The sequence below is a fragment of the Rhinoderma darwinii genome, chromosome 1 (assembly GCF_050947455.1).
Source record: "Rhinoderma darwinii isolate aRhiDar2 chromosome 1, aRhiDar2.hap1, whole genome shotgun sequence".
Lineage (NCBI taxonomy): Eukaryota > Metazoa > Chordata > Amphibia > Anura > Rhinodermatidae > Rhinoderma > Rhinoderma darwinii.
Genome location: NC_134687.1, coordinates 290,998,064 through 291,019,107, shown reverse-complemented (window position 1 = coordinate 291,019,107; position 21,044 = coordinate 290,998,064). Strand labels below are relative to the sequence as shown.

General features: G+C 44.3%; 1 protein-coding gene across 5 annotated transcripts in view; it reads left to right on the top strand.

Moving 5' to 3' along the window:
- The window catches only part of MYO9B (myosin IXB), a 209,155-nt gene that overhangs the window by 69,151 nt on the left and 118,960 nt on the right, over positions 1–21,044 (top strand). For all 5 annotated transcript variants that reach the window (XM_075825311.1, XM_075825308.1, XM_075825307.1 and 2 more), the window contains exons 3-5: positions 1,511–1,605; positions 18,500–18,562; positions 19,511–19,610. In XM_075825311.1, the coding sequence (XP_075681426.1) occupies positions 1,511–1,605; positions 18,500–18,562; positions 19,511–19,610 (258 nt within the window). The remainder of the gene's footprint in view (positions 1–1,510; positions 1,606–18,499; positions 18,563–19,510; positions 19,611–21,044) is intronic.

Sequence of the window (21,044 nt, the reverse complement as noted above, 5' to 3'; positions counted from 1 at the left end):
TGGGGTATTTCCGTAATCGGGAGAAATTGCTTTACAAATGTTGGGGAGCTTTTTCTCCTTTTATTCCTTGAAAAAAGGAAAACCTTGTATGTTTTAATTGAAAAAAAAATGTAGTTTTTCATTTTTATGGCTTAATTCAAAGAAATTTAGAAAAAAAAAACTGGGATCAAAATGCTTCCTATACTCCTAGATTAATTCCTTGGGGGGGGGGGGGGGTCCAAAATGGTGTATTTTTGAGAGTTTTCCCTAAAATATTTTCTAATAGAAAGGAGACCTGAAAATTCCTTAGGTGCTCCTTTACTTCTGAGGCCTGTGTATAAGTCCAGTAGCACACTAGGGCCACATGTGAGATATTTCTAAAAACTGCAGAATCTGGTCAATAAATATTGAGTTGCATTTCTCGAGTAAAACCTGAGTTTTGGCCTAAAAAAATGAGTTTGTAAATTTCACCTCCTCTTTGCTTTAAATTCCTGTGAAACGCTTAAGGGGTTGAGACCCTTTCTTAATGCTGTTTTGAATACTTTGAGGGTGCAGTTTTTAAAGTGTAGCTAAATGTTCGGCAACCTTCTGACATGTCATAGTGACATGTCAGAAGTTTGGATTGGTGGGGGTCCGAGCACGGAGACCCCCACCAATCACTAGAGCGAAGCAGCTGAAGCACTCGTGTGAGCGATCAGGTGCTTCGTGTCTGTTCGGCTTTTTCCGGAAAGAAATGTATAGGTGTACGGACTGAATAGAAAGTCGATGAGTCCGTACTCCGATACATTTATTTCCGGAAAAAGCTGAACAGAAACGAAGCAGCTGAGCGCTCACACGACTTCAGCTGCTTCGTTCTAGCGATTGCTGGGGGTCTCAGTGCTCGGACCCCCACCAATCCAAACTTCTGACATGTCAGAAGTTTGTCGAACGTTTAGCTACACTTTAAAATGGGGTGATTTACGGGACTTTCTAAAATATAAGGCCCTCAAAGCCACTTCACAACTGAACTGGTCCTTGTAAAAATAGACTTTTGAAGATTTATTGAAAATGTGAGAAATTGCTGCTAAAGTCCCTGTAACATCCTAGAAAAATAAAAGGACGTTCAAAAAAAATGATGCAAACATAAAGAAGACATATGGGAAATGTTAACTAGTAACTATTTTGTGTTATTACGATCTGTCTTACAAGCAGATACATTTAAATTTAGAAAAATGCAAATTTTTCCATACTTTCCCTAAATTTTGGTGTTTTTCACAAATAATTATTGAATTTATCGATCAAATGTTTTTTTACTAACAAAGTACAATATGTCACGAGAAAATAATCTCAGAATCTCTTGGATAAGTAAGAGCATTCCAAAGTTATTACCACATAAAGTGACACATGTCAGATTTGAAATAAATTGGCTGTGTCCACAAGGAAAAAACTGTCTGTGCATCTAAGGGGTTAATTATACCAATAAAGAATGGAAAGTAGAGCGATAAATAAACTGTTGTGTCTTGTATTTATGTTTTCATTTCTGTCTTTCTAGGCCTTTGGAAATGCCAAAACCGCTCACAATAACAACTCCAGCCGCTTTGGAAAATTCATCCAGGTCAATTATTTGGAGAGTGGAATTGTGCGGGGGTGAGGCTTATACACTTTCTAATCTGAGATTTTTTGATATTTGCATTATTTTTTGTTCTCCGCTATATACGTATATAATGGGTGTCTGTGTGTCCTCACTAGTCTTTGACTGTCTGCCTCTCCCAACCTATTTCATCATTGGTAATCGTTATATTATTGTAAGCTTCCTAGTGTTTTCTTCATAGTAATTGTAGTCTGACACTCAATGGTTGGGAAATAGAAATTAGCTTATATATGCCTTCCTCCAACAGTATACTATTATCAATTTAACAACGTTACACATGCTAATTGTATGGGGAGGATTGCGTCAATTAAATGTTGCCGATAGGTAACTAAAAACTCTGACATGTCAACAGTGTTCCTTGATGGTCTACGCTCAGATTGCGTCCTCTGAAAGGGCAAAATTAGAAGAAAAAAAAAACTTATCAAGAATTACAGAATCCAAAGGTGAATCCCTGTCACCCTGAACTCGACGTTTGAGTCACATTAAGGGGGGATTCACACGAGCGTGATTTTCGTGGGTGCAGGCCGCGTATTTTTCGCGCGCCACTCACAGCCCTATAGAAGTCAATGGGGCAGTTCAAACAGTGCGTGATTTGTGCGCAGCGTTTGTTCGCTGCGTACAAAACCCGACAGGTTCAATATCTCCGCGTATTTCGCGCATCACGCACCCATTGAGTCAATGGGTGCGTGAAAACCACGCAGGTCGCACGGAAGCACTTCTGTGCGAACCGACAAACAGCGCACTAGCTGTCAAAAGGATGAATGTAACCAGAAAAGCACCACGTGCTTTTCTGTTTCCAAACATCCAAATGGAGTGTCTTTGAGATGAGCGAACCCGGACAATCGAACCGAACTTTACCGGGTTCGGCCGAACTCGTTTTGGCCGAACCCGGCAAAAAAAATTCCGGTACGCGACGTCAGGGGATAGTCACTGTCCAGGGTGCTGAGTTAAACTGTTTCAGCACCATGGACAGTGACTACCGATCCCAATAAACATGAACCTGTAAAAAAAAACGAAGTTCTGACTTACCGATAACTCCCGGCTTCTTCCTCCAGTCTGACCTCCCGGGATGACAATTCAGTCCAAGTGACAGCTCCAGCCAATCACAGGCCAAGCACAGGCTGCAGCGGTCACATGGACTGCCGCGTCATCCAGGGAGGTGGGGCCCGATGTCACCAAGAACGCGTCACCAAGGACGCGTCACCAAGGCAACGGCCGGGAAGTTCTCGGTAAGTACGAACTTTTTCTTTTTTTTTTTAACAGGTTGCTGTATATTGTGTTCGGCATTCACTGTCGAGGGTGCTGAAAGAGGTACTGCCGATCAGTTAGCTCTTTCAGCACCTTGGACAGTGACGGGCGTCGACTAGCCTCATCTCTATGATGGCGGCTGCGCGAAAATCACGCAGCCGCGCATCATACACGGATGACACACGCAGCTGTCAAATGGTTTTTGCGCGCGCAAAACGCTGCGTTGTTTGCGCGCGCAAAAACGCAACGTTCGTCTGAATCTGCCCTCAGTAGAAGGCCTAAATATGATTAAACATCCGGCCATGGAGAGCAGAGAGTTTCACCATTTAGCTGTGGTCCAGGAGTGGCCTAACCCTATTCATTCTGCTGATGGCTGAAAAATACTCATTGGAGAGGCTGGAATAGTAAGGCGCTTTTCATGTCAAAGGCTATGAATGTATACAAGAACATACAGAGAGCTAGTTAGTCACCTCCTATTTCCCACTGCAACCTCTTCTCTTTCCTCTTACATTAGCTTTCCGCCTCTCTAAGTATTGAAAAAAAAAACAAACAGAAAAACCCAGAAGATTCTACCACATTATGCTGGCGTTGCCTATTAAATGGCAGCTCAGCCCTTTGAAACTATTAGAGAAATAGAAACCCAATGAAAATGATCTTCTGATATGTGCATTTCGTGATCCTTTCAGTGGTAGCATCTATTACTAGTCCTTCTCAATGAATTAGAATATCATCAAAAAGTTAATTTCAGGAATTCATTTCAAGAAGTGAAACTCATATTATATAGATTCATTACACACAGAGTGATCTATTTCCAGCATTTTTTTCTTTTAATGTTGAATATTATGGCTAACTGTTAATGAAAACCCAAAATTTAGTCTCTCAGAAAATTATAATATTGGGTAAAAGTTGAAGATTGTAGACTCATGGTGTCACACTCTAATCAGCTAATCAACACAAAACACCTGCAAAGGTTTCCAAGGCCTTTAAATGGTCCAACAGTATGGTTTAGTAGGCTACACAGTCATGGGGAAGACTGCTGACTTGACAGTTGTACAGAAAACCGTCATTGACACCCTGCACAAGGAGGGTAAGCCACAAAAGGACATCGCTAAAGAAGCTCGCTGTTCAGAGAGTGCTGTATTCAAGCATATTATTGGAAGGTTGGAGGTAGGAAATAAGTGTGGTAGAAAAAGGTGCACAAGCAACAGTGAAAACCGCATCCTTGAAAGGATTGTCAAGAAAAGGCCATTCAAGAATCTGGGGGAGATTCACAAGGAGTGGACTGCGGCTGGAGTCACTGCTTCAAGAGCCACCACACACAGATGTATCCAGGAACGGGCTACAACTGTCGCATTCCCTGAGACAATGTCAGAAGCGTCTTACCTGGGCTAAGGAGAAAAAGGACTGGTCTGTTGCTTAGTGGTGCAAAGTCCTGTTTTTAGATGAAAGTAAATTTTGCATTTCATTTGGAAATCAAGGTCCCAGAGTCTGGAGGAAGAGTGGAGAGGCATCAATCAAAGTTACTTGCGGTCCAGTGTGACGGTTCCACAGTCAGTGATGGCTTGGGGAGCCAAGTCAACTGCTGGTGTTGGTCCACTGTGTTATACCAGAGACATCGCCATCTACCAGGACATTTTACAGCACTTCATGCTTCCCTCTGCTGACAAGCTTTATGGAGATGCTGATTTCATTTTCCAGCAGTACTTGGCACCTGCCCACACTGCCAAAAGTACCAATACCTGGTGTAATAACCACAGTATCACTGCGCTTGATTGTCCAGCAAACTCGCCTGACCTAAACTCCATAGAGAATCTATAGGGTATTGTCAAGAGGAAGATGAGACACCAGACCCAACAATGCAGACTAGCTGAAGGCCGCTATCAAAGCAACCTGGGCTTCCATAACCCCTCAGCAGTGCCACAGGCTGATCGCCTCCATGCCACGCCGCATTGATGCAGTAATTCATGGAAAAGGAGCCCCGACCAAGTATTGATTGCATATACTCTACATACTTTTCAGTAGGCCAAAATTCCGGTATAAAAAATTATTTTCGAAATTGGGCTTATTTAATATTCAAATTTTCTGAGACTAAATTTTGAGTTTTCAATAACTGTTAGCCATAATCGTCAACATTAAAATAAAAAAATGCTGGAAATAGATCACTCTGTGTGTAATGAATCTATATAATATGAGTTTCACTTTTTTTTAATTGAATTACTGAAATTAACTTTTTGATTTAGTATTCTTATTCATTGAGAATTCTTATTCATTGAGAAGGACTAGTATATGCTCTATAGGAAATGACTCCGCATGGGTATGATCACATCTATTACTCTATTGGCACGGAAGTACTCTGGATGCAGCCATGATTGGCCGGGGCACACTGTACTTTGCAGGTGCACGTTTCAAATATTATCAAAAAGATGTTTGTTTACTTAATTTAAGCAACAACCAAGATAAAATACACAAACATATGATGTATTACAAAGATAAAAGAATATCAAACACCAAATCTACTACGCCACATTGCTTTCCATGGAGTGAGATATGATATTATTTCGCTGGATTAGGTAAAAGCAGCATGGCAAGGAATATACGTTGCGGATATACGTCTAGAAGTAAAGGTCCGTACATAACACAATAGAGGTGTATTGAATCCTCAACTTGGAAAAACCTATATTCCAAAAATTTCAGTGTAGAAGGTATACGTTTAAATTAATTTTATAGAAATTCACTGCCTGTGTAAACGTTTAAAATAATTTTATTAACAAGATTCTAGAAAGTAGGGCACTGGGTACAGGCGTTTGCAACACAGAGCATGAATCTTTGTTGTTGCTTAAATTAATAAATATCTTTTTGATACAATATATAAATATATATATATATATATATATATATTCTAGTCTATATGCTCCTTTTGTTCGATTTTGGTTTACATCATTACCAAACAAGAAATAGCATGCTGCGCCCAGCCAAGGTGTTTCTTATAATTAAGTGGTTCCCAAACTTTCTGAGGCCGGAACCCACTTTTTGCACCCCACTGCCGTACTTGGCTCCATGAGAAAAATAAGTCCCTGCAACATCGCAAACCAAGATAATGGTATTCAAAACCAGAGAATACCATCCAAAGAATGTATTCACTCCTATTCCGCTTTTCAGCTGTATTCGGCCTCTATCCTCCTGTGTTCTGCCTCTATTCCGCTTTTCAGCTGTATTTTGCCTTTTAGCTGTATTCTGCCCCTATTCTCCTGTATACTGCCCATATACTGCTGTCCTCCTGTATATTGCTTCCATTCTCCCTCTAATCTGCTATCTAGCCTCTGCTACTTTGGAAAGTATTTGTGATATTACTGCACACACAACCGTCCGTATCGGCCATGGAGGCTGCACTGATTGATTCAACACACTACCAAGTTGCGCTAGGTCACAAGTTTATTGGCTCTTGCACCCTGGACGGCGGGAAGGACCTATCATCGTTGGTGCATTCAGCCGCCAGCTTCTATCAGCCGGCGCTTCGTAATACATGGGGGAGGGGTGAGCTCAAGGTATCCTGCTTCTGTACGTCGCTGAGGCCCGACTGGCTGCTGATGGTGGGTCATGTGACTTGACCCGTCCATCAGCGGACCTATCTGGACCGCAGCGCCACACAGCATATTGGTGAGGAGCTCGCGAACCTCGGAGGCCTTCAAACGACCCCATAGGGCATCGCTACCCACCGTCTGGAAAACACTGCTATAAAGCCCTGTTGACTCCTATAGCGGAATACAGGCTGATTATTCGAGCTCACAGTTGCTGCTGTTCTATTGGTCACTGTATGCACCCAGCTAAAACATGAATGTGGAGGAAGTTACAAACTATAGCAGGCAATGCACAATACATCAGGAAATATTTGTAAGCATATTTTCAGTTTTGGCTGAACGTAATTGACATTTCACACAGACTAGCCTCTTAACTGCATCAATTTAATGCATCAGTGAATTGCTGAACAGGACTGTGAATATGTACTCTGGAGGACCATGCGCAAATGTGCCGTACATGGACACCCATTTATTTTCTTGGATCATGTGTAATTCTTTCCTTTGCAGTGTTGCATGAGTGATTCCCACCAGTGATAACAACAGATTGTGGGCCCCCTAGATAGCGGTATGCCAGTCACTGGGGACCTGTTTATTGGAGAAGTGGTTGTCAAGGTCTTTACCCCTAGAAACGTATCAAATGGTGCTGTGAAGATTAACCCCTTCACGACTGCCATACGGCTATATACGTTCTAACTGCAGAATCCCCGTGCAGTTAGCACGTGTATAGACGTTGACAGCCTGGAACGGGTTTAATGAGTGCAGTGCTGCTTCAGTGTGAGCAGCGCTGCACTCTCATGTCAGACAGGGCTTTGAGAGCCCTAGAATACACCCCCCACTGTAGATAGTGCCACCCACAACCCCCTGTAGGCAGCACAAAATCCTCTGTAGATAGCGCCACCTAAGCTCCCTCCAGCATCGGAATTCCCAGCAAGCGATCTGGCCGAGGATTCCCCTCCTAGAGGGAGTCCCCGCCGTCTCTCCATCCCCACTGTAGATAGTGCCACCCCCCTGCAGATAGCAACCCATCCCTGCTGTAGATGGAATCCCCGGTGTCAGATCGCACTGGTCAGCGATTCCGCTTCTAGAGAGAGCCCCTGACATCACTGTCCATTTGGACAGTGACGTTAGTGGCTCTCTAGGAGCGGAATCCCCAGCCGACACTACTATCCATATATGGACAGACACATCAGGAGCTTTCTGTAGGAGCGGGTTCTTTGGCCAGAAGGATTCCGCTCCTACAGGGAGCTACAGTGGTGCCATTTACAGGAAGGGGGTGCCATTTATGGGGTGGGGGGGGGGTGGTGGCGCTATCTGTAGCTGAGATATTGCGAAATACATGAGGATGTTGCCATCTACAGGGGGTGGCGCTATTTACAGGGGGTGCTATATGCAGGGGGTGTGGCACTATCTACATGGCCACTGTGGCATTATATTGGCACTATCTACAGGGGACACTGGTGCGATCTACATGGGCACTGTGTGGCACTGGGCATTATCTGCAGGGAGAACTGTGGCACTATGTGGGCAATGTAGCACTATCTACAGTGGTATTGTCACTATCTACATGTGCACTGTGGTGTTTTCACTGGGTTGGGGACAAAAAAAAAGAACAAATAAAATTCATAAATTTTTTTTTTATGTCCATGAAAAATGGATGGCAAATGCCGGTTAAAAACGGTCAGACGGCCGGGAAATGGAAATTTTGAGACCCATTGATGCAAAACAGCCATGAAAAAGACAGTTGATTCGTTGTTGACTGACATTTTTTTCACTGTCGTGTGTGTGTGTGTGTGTGTGTGTGTGTGTGTGTGTGTGTGTACCCCTCTTCACTATCACCTCACAGCGATCCAGGGTGACGGTGAGAGAAGAGGACTAATTGTTAGAGCTCTACAGTGTATGTGTGTACATCGATAGACGTGACATTGTCAGATATTCGAGAGATAGATAGATATAAAAAAATTACAAAAAAAGTTTATTTTTAAAATGTTTTTAGTGATTTGTCCGCTCCATAATAAAAATGAAAAACGCTTAATTAAACTACCGTATCTTTCGGACTATAAGACGCAGTTTTTATCAAGAATAAATCTTGCTAAAAAGTCCCTGCGTCTTTTATAGTCCGCAGTCAAGGGACCCAGCTTGGCCGGGCCCCATGGCCGCTTCATTACTTAACCCCTTCTCGACCCATGACGTGGGTATAGGGGATACAGGTGTGATCGATAAGGAGAACGGGGACCGAAAGTTACCAAGAGATCTGCATGAGTAGCTTTGACTTCCACGTTCTGTGTCCGGCAGCTTCATAGAGATGAATGGGATTCTTCTGCGCATGCGCGAGCGACTCTCCATTGATCTCTATGGAGCTGCGGAACAGATAAGACGGACACAGAACCCGTAAGTCCAGGCTTCTCATGTAGCGCTTTGGGTGACTTTCGATCCCCTGTTCTCCTTATCGTTGGGGGTCCCAGCGGTTGGACCCCCAGCGATCTCACATGTAGCCCCTATCCTGTGGATAGGGGCTACATGTGTTTTATGGCAAACCCCTTTAACTAGTTAAATGCCGCGGTCAATAGCGACCGCAGCATTTATAGGGGTTTTTCTATGAAGGATATTTATGACATATCCACAGGATATCCAAAGAAGTAGTAGGACAACAGCACACGTCTTCAAATCATCAAAGTGGTTTTATTGTCAAGACATCCACAAACGACAAGCAACGTTTCAACCCATAGTGAGTGAAGGGTCTTTGTCAAGCCTGACCCTTCACTCACTATGGGTTGAAACGTTGCTTGTCGTTTGTGGATGTCTTGACAATAAAACCACTTTGATGATTTGAAGACGTGTGCTGTTGTCCTACTACTTCTTTGGATATACATCGTGCTGGAGTGGGTTTGCCTGGCTTGACAGCGTGCACCGCACCATACTCGGGACTAGTGCTGCTTCAAAAATCTCCTTTTTTCTGATATCCACAGGATATGTCATAAATGTCAGATAGATGCAGGTCTCACCTCTGGGACCCGTACCGATCTCTAGAATGGGGCCCCCTAAACCCTATTCTAGCTTTCTGTGCTCTCCCGGCCACTTGATTGCATGTGGAGTTACTGCAACGGCATAACTCGCTGAGCTACGCGGTTTCCATAACTCCCATAGAACTGAACAGTAGTTACGGATACAGCGTAGCTCGCATGTTACGCTACTTCCGTAACTGCCATTCACTACTATGGGAGTTAGGTAAACCGCATAGCTCAGTAACTCCACATGTAACTAAGTGGCTGCTAGTTCCATGTGGGGAACTAATAAAATGTGTAAAAAAGAAAAAAAAATGTAAACTTTCAGGAGTGTGAAAAAAAAATAAAAAAAATATTAAGTTAAAAAAAAACCTTTTCCCATTTTTCCCCAAGCACAATGTAAAAAAATAAAATAATTTGTTATCGCTGCGTCCGTAAAAGTCTGATCTATTACAAAATACCATTATTTAACTCGCAAAGTGAGTTTAAAAATGTAAAAGCTCAAAATAGTTTTTTGGTCACCTTAGGGATTAAATAAAGAAAACAAAAAAGTGTTCAAAGAAATTGTATGTACCAAAAAATGGTGCTAATAAAACTACAGCTCGTCCCGCAAGAAATAAGCCCTCACCGCTCAATCGATGAAAAAATATATAAAAAAAAGTTTTGGCTCTGAGAATGTGGTGAAACACAATAAATTATTCTTTTTTAACAAATTATTTTTTCCTATTTTCTGTTGTCTAAAACCTGGGCGCGTCTTATGGTCAGGTGCGTCTTAGGGTATGTTCACACGGCCTATTTTCGGCTGTTTTTCGGGCCAAAAACGGCCGAAACATCAGAAGCAGAACGCCTCCAAACATCTGCCCATTGATTTTAATGGGAAAACGGCGTTCTGTTCCGATGGAGCTTTTTTCGCAGCGTGTTTTTTTTTTTTTTTACGCCCTTAGGACGTTTTTGGAGCCGTTTTCCATGAACTCTATTGAAAAAAAGCTCCAAAAACGGCCGTAAAAAAACCAGAGAAAATCGCGAGTGGCACAAAAAACGTCTGAAAATCAGGAGCGGTTTTCTCTTGAAAACCGCTCCGTATTTTTAGACTTTTTTGACTCTGCGTGTGAACATACCCTTATGTTCCGAAAAATACGGTAATCTAGAAAATGAAAGCTTCATAAGTCCTGTAAAAAATAGTTGTGATATACAAAGCGGTTCCAAAGATATTCTCGTCTAAAGTGCATATGAAAAATGCAAAACTTGACCTGGACTCGAGGGCATCAATGACCCTTGGTCATGAAAGGGTTAAGTTCTGTTTTTGCCTGCCACCATCGTAAAGTAGTATGGTGTTACTATAGTATGTACAGCAGGAAATAGTTTGTTATATTATTGTCATGAACCTGTCTCCATAATGAGTTTTTTTTTAATCTCCTATATACCACATTTCCTTCCTGTAAATCCTGCAATAAGCCAATATTAACCTAAAATAGCAAGCTATAGTAAAAGTTTACATTAAAACTGAACACCAAATACTTATTCGTATAAAGTAAAGCTCCGTAAATTTGGAGGAGATGAGCCACCCTTCCGACCAGAAGTCTGTCAACTTCGGGCATTCCCAGAAGATGTGTAAATTTATGCCCACATGCTCTCCACATCTCCAACACAACGGGGAGACGGCAGGTATTAATGCGTGCAATCTGGAAGGCACTCTATACCAGCGCGACCTTAAACCCTGTCTCCTGGAATCTGCTAGCCATGGAGGATTTATGTGTCATTATAAACAAACAATCCTTCTGTTCTGCAGTAAACGTTAGACCCAAGTCCCTCTTCCAACTAACCAAGCAGTAGGAAGGTGTGGAGAGGTTGGATGGAGAAATCGGAAGAGCATAAAGTCGAGACCGTAAATGACGTACTGTTCCCGTGCCCGCGCAAAGAAGCTCAAAAGGGGAACTGTCCCGAGAGTATGCCGATGCGTTAGGTAAGGACGTGAGGAAATGTCTCAGCTGAGTAACCTGCCAAAAGGTAAAGGAGTGAGGGTCCCATCCTGAATGAAATGAGGCACATGTCCCCTTCCTTCCCCTCAACCAGTGCTGGAATGGACCCTGTTCCTGTCCAGGAGGGAATACAGGATTGCCCAGAATAGGAAACAATGGGGAGGGGGAGATTTCTTTCCGAGGAAAGAGCCGCGATGCAACCGCCAAGGTGGGCCCAATAGTCGGGTGTGTCCGTGCTGATAAGGGAATGTGTTTGCCCAATCAAGGCAGTATCTGCAGAGAGACAGCAAAGAAGGCCTGTTCCATAGACACCCACAGTTTAACCCCAGTATGTCTACACCAGTCCAGAATTTGCGCTAAATGTGAGGCCTGATGGTATGAGACCAAATCTGGTAGGCCAACGCCGCCCTCACACCTAGCATGAAAAAAACAGAACGGGCATTGCGAGCTGGTTTCCCCACCCATATGAATCTATGTAGTATGGACAACAGGGTTTGGAAGAAAGAGCGAGGAATGTGTACGGGCAGGGCTTGGAAGAGATACAATATCTGCGGTAAAATGTTCATTTTAAATATTGCATACCGACCAAACCAGGTAAAGGTGCCCGTCGTCTAGGAGTCCAAATCGCTCTTTATGCGTTGAAGAAGCGGAGGGTAGTTCACCACATAAAGGCGAGACAGTTCACTGGTAAGCCGGACCCCCAAATATTTGAGCGAATCCCTAGCCCATTTAAAGGAGAAGGACTCCAAGAGACTGTGACAATGAGATATTGAGAGCCTCCGATTTCTGGTAGTTAATTTTGAAATTGGACAATATCGAGTATCTACTCCACTACGCCATCTGATTGGGCAAGGAAATCCTGGGTGAAGTAAGAAAAAAGAGCAAATCATCAGCATATGCTGCGACCTTATGGGACCTCTCCACCAGAGGAACACCCACTATATCCGGATTGGAGCGTACATCACACGAGTCTCCAAGCATAAAATGAAAATTAAGGGGGACAAGGGAGAGCCTTGCCTAGTACCATTCGAAATAGCGAGCGAGGAGAAGTGACCATTGACCTTAACCCGGGCCGAGGGGGAGGAGTAGAGACTCTAAATCCATTGCATCATATGGGTGCCTAGTCCAATATACCGTAAGGTGGCCAGCATAAAGTCCCAGTTGACCCAGTCAAAGGACTTCTCCGCCTCCGTGGACAGATGGAACGTGGGCAGAGCCGAGGCAGCGGCTTGATACATTAAATTAATAGCCCTTGTGGTATTATCACGTGCTTCCCTAAGAGACCTAAAACCCACCTGGTCATTATGAATACGTTTGTAAAATAGGGGTCAGCCTATACGCCGAATTTTTGCAAACCACTTCAGGTCTACTTTGAACAATGATCTAGGGCGGTAATTTTGGCACAGGGAAGGATCCTTCCCCTCCTAGGGTATCACCGTAATGTAAGCCCGAAGCGTATCTTGGGGAAGTGAGCTCCCCGCAGTAAGTGAGTTGAAGGCGTGTAGAAAGTGAGGGGAAAGCGGGTCCGAACAGGCCTTATAATATTGCAAAGGGAGGCAATCCGGGCTCGGCGCCTTCCCCACTGAGGAGTCCTTCAATGCCCACGACAATTCGTCTGGGGAAATGGGAGCCTCCAGAGTAGCAAGTGCTTCCTTGAGGATACTTTTCATCCCAGAGGTCTGAAGATAGGACTCAATCCTCTCCATATGGCTCCCGCCATCAGGAGATGAAGAGGTTCAAGGAAGATTATGGTAGTGTGGTGGTAGGCATGGAAGGTGCCGATTTGTGGGAAGCATGAATATGAGGAACATATGTACGAGAATGGGTTTTTCTAAGTGCCCATGCAAGGGTCCTACCCGGTTTGTTACTGAATTCATGAAAGTGCAGCCTGCATTTAGCTAAGGAAGCCCTAGCCTTGGAAAGGCAGAGCGATCGTACCGGAACCCTCAACTGCCCCAGCTCCGCCCCAACAAACCGGTCCAGGGAGGCCTTGTGGGACTGTTCCAACAAATGTATTCGGGACAAGAGATCCAACAAGTGTGCAGCCGCTCCCTCTTTAATTTAGATCCAATGCCAATGAAGGAACCATGAACTACACACTTATGAGCCTCCCAAATGCAAAGAGGGTCAACGTCCGGGGAGACATTTGTGGCAAAATACTTTTGTAGGTCCCTGCGTATATCTGTTATCGCCATCGGATCCTGCAGAAGCGATTCATTCAAGCGCCACTGACCGGAACGAGGGTAGACCGTTGGGAGGCCAAGAGTAAGTGTTATAAGAGCGTGATCAGAAAGGGTAATATCTATGGAAGCGGACGTGAGGCAGGAAAGATATATGTATGATGTAGAAAGAAATAATTGATTCTGGAGTAGGAGTTATGGGGGGCCGAGAAGAATGTATAGTCTTTTGTCAACGGGTGCAGGAGACGCCACGCATCGATTTTAATTGATGTTCATGTAACAACTGACGAATACGACGATGGGCAGATCTAGATAAGGACGAGTGCCCTCGTGAGGAGTCTAAGGTGGGATCTAGGGACACATTCAAGTCACCTCCCAATATTAGAGTACCTTCCAGAAAGTCATCCAACTCTGTCAGGACCCTTTCTAGAAAGGCAACCTGACCTTAGTTAGGGAGATAATATGAGGCCAGTGTAAACAGGGTGTTGGCCAGTTTACCTTTCACAAAGAGATACCTTCCCGCTCCATCAGTGCGAGTCTCCACATGTTCCCAAGGGAGAGAGCGTGAAATCAGGATGGAGACCCCCTGGGGACATGCTATGATACCCGTCCGTATAATGTGAATCCGTGAGCTCCAGCATACAATCTGCCTGAAAGTGTGTCTCCTGAAGGAAGGTCACCTGCACTTTTTTCTTCCAGAGAAGGAGAATGGAGGACCTCTTCTCAGGGATGTTCAGACCCTGGGCATTCAGGGAAACAACAGTGATGTTAGACATGGTGGGAGAGGAAGAAGACATAGAGGGGAGAGGAAAGAAACAAAGAAAGAAAAAGTCCCCTTAGAAGAGGTAGAAATACCAGAACAATGTAACAAGACAGCCCCACTATAAGCGGAGTACAAAACCGCTCAACAACTCGTCGTGTGCTATGTCACCCTCCGACCGAGACACAGCAACACGGGACCCTAATGGGGAACGAAGAATGACCGTGATGCGAAAAGGCAAAATTATATATAAACTGCAAAATGAACTCAAGGAAACTCCGGACCCTACCGGCTAGATAATGAGTGGACTTCCCGACCCTCCTACAAAGAACCACCTACCACAGTAATCCCACGGGAGGGGGCTCCCAGCTGCCTAGGAAAGCTCGCATGGTGCCATCCGTATGAACGTCCCCAACAAAGACTGGCACAACAGGCAGAAGGAGTATAAGCTAAGCAACAACGCTAAGAACTATGTTGGGAATCCGAACAGGAAGGTATCGGGAACCAATACACCCCCCACCCCCGTGGCCAGCCTAGCCTGCCCGCTCCCTCCCCCAACACGCACCCAGCCAGGTCAGTGAGACACAGAAGCAGGGAACGGGCACAAGTGTAGACTTCAGCGGAGACCACCCTACCCCTGAATGGAGAAACATGTGGAAGTCCACAAGGAGAGGAGCCCCCGTGCCATCGTACTATGCAGAATACCCTGTTCAAATACCAACATGAATACTAACAGAGACACCTCCTGAAGTACACTGCAAATGGGAAATAAGCACATGGAACACACAATACCGACCGAGGCCCACATGGGGAGGGCTAGGCCGTACAGTGAAAATGTGATAGGTCAGTCACTGCTCAAGGAACGCCTCACTGGTGTCCGCATCTCGACTGGACCGTCTCTGGAGCGATGCGGAATCGGGCGTGCTGGATCCGGATAGGGACCTGCCCTGGGAGAGCGACTTTGGGTGCTCAGTCCAATCGCTCAACAGGACTGGAGGGATCTTCAGGAAACGAAACGCTTCCTCCAAGTCATCCGGAGATCGAACAGCAAACGAATGCCCCTGTTTGCGGAGTATGATGTGGAAGGGATGGCCCCGCCTGTACGTAGCTCCCGCTGCTTTAGTAACCTCCAGTAAAGGGCCTACAGCTCTACGCATGTAGAGTCAATCTGGAAACGTCTGGCAAAATGGTAACCTCTGAACCATTATGGAGTATGGCCCCTTTCTCCCACTCTCTGCATGCAATGTCCTCCTTCTGTTTGTAGAAATGAACTCTGCATATGACATCCCGTGGGCGGTTGACGTCCCTGGCCCATTGGCCCGCCAATCTATGCACTCTATCCATCTCAATGGCCATATCCCGTGGTCTATCCAGGAGCTTGTTGAAGATATGAGTCACTGCGTCATACATGCCTTCTGGAGGCACTGATTCCGATTCTCAAATTGATCCATCTCCCCTTATTTTCAACATTATCCAGGTGTAAGGAAAAGTCCCGCATTTGGGTAGATTGAGTGTCCAGAGTCTGAGAAAGGACCGAGATGTCCAGAGAACGAACAGAGTTCTGGCTCTCCAATGTTGCCACACGCGCGGTAAGTGAGCGTACGTCCTGGGTAACTGCATCAATCGCCTTATCATGCTTTTCCTCCAGGCGGGAGAGACTGATGTCCAGGTCAGACTTTTGTAGGCAGAGCCCGCACCATTTCCCATTAGCTCTGTCAATGTCCGTTCCATAGAGGCTGGAGGACCCGAAGAAAAGACCGACAGGTGGTCCCCCTCAACCGCAGAGGGGGTGGGTAGCCCCCTCAGAATGGCAGGCGTCCCCTGGCTAAGCTGCAGCAAGTCCTCTGGGCGAGACTACTGTGGAGCGGCAGGAGAAAATGGCACCGCCTGACGTTGCAGAGCCATGCGGTCAGCGTCTTGCCGGGTCTCACACTGGGGCAGGAGAGGAGGATAATCAGCCGACCGGGCCAGCAGAGCCGTCCCAGGCACGGCATCAAGGCCCAGACATACCTGAGGTGTCGCTATGTCGGGAGCGTGCACAGGGGAGCAGCGCACATGCTGGCGGCGTCTGACTGCGGCCTAGAGAAGAAATGGAGGAGCGCCGCGGAGATGACCTGTCCTGTCGGGAACTAAGGAATCTGCCGATGGAAGATGTGCAGAGAGTAGCCGAAAGAGTCTTACGATTCCTCCCCTTCGTCATAACTCCCAGAAGCCAGGTAAGTGAGCCCAGTGGGTGATTGTCTGTAAGCCGGGTCCGGAGCCTCGAAGATGCGTCCTCACACCACCATGTCAAAGCCAATTTCAATGGAAGGTCAGAGGTGGAAATCGCCACAAACTGCCCCGGAAAAAGAGAACACGGGCCAAAAATGCGGGTGGCCCTCTGCGGCCAGATGTGCCCGTACTCGCGGCCTGTGATTACGAGCACAGCCGTGTGCATGAGGCCTTAAAGCATAGGATAACCTTTGGCGAGCACACTTTTATGTTCAGACTCACGGTCTGCTGTAGCCTGTCTAAATACAGGTTTCTATTAATGACCGCTTGTATTCCCATTCTAAGGCCCAGTTGACTGTTTTTTTTACGCAGAAGCTGCATCGGAATCTGCGCCAGCAAACGTCCAGAACCGCTTTCGATTAATTTCAATAGGAGACAGAGGAGGTTTCTTTTCTGCTGCGGCTTTTAGACCCATTACTGATGTTTATAATGCTTATGCACTTCATTAATATACTAGTTTTTTTCATCAAAATTGAGGTTAAGCTTTGTTGTTTTTTATAATTAAAAACTGTATACTGGCTTCAGATTACTCAAGAATGTTTGTTTTTAATCCCGTCATTCACCTACACAAGGTTTTCTGCTTTCAATTTATATTGACAAAAAGCCGTAAACGTCTGTGTAATTCTAGTGGGTTTGAGATTGACCGCTCCGGCTAAGGCCAGTTTCATTTCTGCGTCCATATTACCGCAGGTCTGATGACTTTTTCTTGTAGTACTCTTGTATAAAAGGTGTTTTACACTGGACAATTATCAGGCACACGAGCATTCATAGACTGCTCGTTCCCGATAATTGCCCTGTGTAAACAGGGGAACGATCAGCTGATGAACGAGCAAACGCTGGATCTTCTGCTGGTCGTATCATTTTTAAAAAGTAAAATATCGTTGTCGTCAGCACATCTCCCTGTGTAAACCGCACTGCCGACGTAATGATAATGGATGGGGACGAGCGATCGGAGTAACAACCTCTTGTCCCCATCCATAGCTCCGTGTGACAGGAGCAAACAAGCGCCGATCAACGATGTCTCATTGATCGCTCGCTGCATCGGCCGCTTATGTAAAAGGGCCTCAAAACTGGCTTTAAAGTTTAGGTTGCACGTGGATTTGAGTTCATGATCCTGGTTATAAAATCCACAGCACACTTTTTTTTTTTCTGCTGATTTGATCCATATTTGCAATTGGTTTCACCTACTCTGTGAGGTAAAATATTAACTTGTAGAATTAATGCAAAATTCCGATGGCTTCTACTGTGTGTGAATCTAGCCGAAGGCCCTGTTCACACAGCTTTTTGCAGGCAGAAAAAATCTGCCTCAGAAGTCCTTCAGAACTGTTTTTTCGAGACTACTGAAGCTAATGCAAGGAAAGCTAGCAAAAAATGCTCAAACGCGGGCTCCGCAGGTTTTTTCTGCCTCCCATTGATTTCAATGGGAGTCCGAGGCGGAAATGGCTGCAAGAAAGGACTCTGCGAGTCACCAAATGCTGCCCAGGGGAAAAAAAACGCTTCTGCCTCCCATTCAAATCAATAGGGGTCAGTTTTGGAAGTTTTTTGCTGCTCATTCCGACGTGGTTCCCGCATAAAAATCGACACCAGAAAACTGTGAACTGACCCTAAGGCGCAATTGCTGACACTTCGATTTACTGAATAGTACTGATCTAGCGTGGTTTTTCCCCTGCGATATATTATTCAGCAGTGCATGTGCTACATGGGGGGGGGGGGGAGAGACAGCACACCGTTCGCACGGTGCTTCAGTATTGATAAGTTCGTTCGATCGTTCGTTCGTGTCATTGATTTTTGGCCATAGAGCCACGGAGTTTAATCTTTTATCAATGTCCTTTTTAAAGTAAAAAATAAATAACCACATTTTACTTTTCTCAGGGCTGTGGTGGAAAAATACCTCCTTGAAAAATCCCGACTAGTTTCTCAGGAAAAGAATGAAAGGTGAGATGATGCTAGGGTAAAACCGGGTCTTTTAAAGGGGTTTTTCGATTTTACATTTTTATTTGTACACTAATTTTCCACTCCGACACACTAGAGTTCAAATGTACTTACATTACAGAAAGTGACCCTGAAATCAGTTCTCCCCGGTGGTCATGTGACCAGTGACGTCACATTTTCTCCATCCTCCAGTGCCGCGGCGTATACCAATCACATGGTCTGGGTGCTAATAGTCCTAGACCAGTATACGGCATATCGCTAGTGACATTACTTTTATGTGGGTGTCTTCTTTTACTGCTGGGACCACGCATGCACGGCTCCCTGTTATTCTCTGTGACAAGCATTAAACAAGAGGGAGGAGCCTACTTCACACTACTTCGCTATGAAATCAAACACGCCCCGAAATATTATTTATTGCAAAATTACTAATAGTTAGAAAGTGGATATCTAGCTCCCCACCGGAGTTTAATGCTTGGGTAAATAATGTAAAAATTATAATGAAATATGAGAAAATCTATAATCAAGGCAAACACTGCAAAACCTATTGGGGGGAGTGGTAAGAATTTTTGTTCTTTTTGTTTTTTGTTTTACCAAGATCGGTCTTGAGAGGGTGGGGGGTGGGAGTAGGGGGAAAATGTAAAAATGTGCATAATTGTATTTTCTTTATTCCTTACTTGTATGGAATTTTATATTGTATTGAAAAAAAAAACAAAAAACACGCCCCGAAATTGATGTAAACAAACAGAGCACAACGTGAAAGATAGGAATGGTAAGTATAGAATTTTTGTGGAAGTAGTGTCAGCAGGTTGATTACAGTAGGGAAAGCGCTTCATCATATTTTTTTTGAGTGTGGGGCGGAAAACCCCTTTAAGTTTGTTCCACATCTTCTGCTACATGTCTTCTGTTTATCACCTCACTTGGATCTGAATTTTTTTCTTTTTGCTTGAACAGGAATTACCATGTTTTCTATTATATGCTCCTTGGGGCTTCTGAGGAGGAGAGAAAAGCTTTCCAGCTGAAACAACCTGAAGACTATTTTTACCTCAATCAGGTAATAGATGTTCTAGAAAATGAACATTACATACAGTGGAACCTCTAAGACAAACACCCCAAATGACACTGCAAATGGTTTTCTAGAGGGGTGGCCCTCTCAAGTAAGAGGCTAATATACAGAAGATAAAAAAATCTAAATCTGTCAGTAAATTTGGTCTAGATAAAGGGGTAGACTTCTGTATAGGTTTCACTGTGTATTTTTTATTTTTTGGATTGACTTGAAGAGCATTTATCACTAAAATGTAGAAAAGTCCATTTCTTTTGGGCTAGGTTCCTGTGTTTTTTTTATCCTGTTTAAAGGTACTGGGGTTATTTTTTGTGTGGGATGCAACTGGACACACAAATCCTACTGGCTCACTATTTTTTCTGATCTGTTGAACAGACGGATCCTGTTTTCTTTATTTTCAATAACATTTTTGAGTTTTGAAACAATAGAGACAATGCAAGGACTCCGACATGGAGCAATTACATAGGTAGCATTTATCAAAGGAATCCGGAATGTAAAAATTTCTATAAGTTAACAATCAAATTTACAACTGCATGTAAATGTGTCCGCAAAGATAGGCAAATAATCTGATAAAATTAACCTATTCATGATAATGATCACACCGCTATAATCACACGAGAGATTTAAGTAATGGACAGGCAGACCACGCAACTTCTACATTTGCTCAACTAGAGGATTGTTGCGGGCGGAGGAGAGAGGTTGAGGAGGTAGTGTTTGTTCCTGAGAACAACAAACAACTTCCAATACTCCTATTGTCTTAAATTTTTCGCCCTAATAGCCCAAGCTTTTTCCATCTGATAAAAATTATGAATCTGGTTTATTAATTCTACTTCTTTGAACACCGCGCATTTCCATTTACGGTCAATCATGAGTATCCGGTTATTTTTTATAATAGTCAATTTCAACATGATGGGTGTTCTATTGCATGCTGTTTTTAAAAAGTGCATATTTAATTTTTACTTTTGAGAAGAAGTTACCTTTTTGAACATGCATGATCGTGGTGTGAACCAAGCCTGAGAAAGTGGAGTATGTAATATGTTCGTATATATTTGTCTGAGGAACCTAGATCGCTAGCATTCTAATTCCAATAAATAATTTTAGGAAGTAATGGTTTTTTAATTATCATACTTCTGTTTTAAAGGACTTTGCCTATGAGGGACATTTATGACATATCCAAAGGATATGTCCTAAATGTCAGATAGATGCAGGTCCCACCTCTGGGACTCGCACCTATCTCTAGAACAAGGCCCCCGAAACACCTTTCTACTTTTCTCGTTTCCCGCTGCCACTTGCGATTTCCAACCATGTAATCCGAAATCCACTCCCATAGGAGTGAATGGCAGTTACGGAAACAGCGTATCTCGCGTGCTACGCTACCTGCGTAACTGGCATTCACTTCTATGGGAGTTACGGAAACAGCGTAGC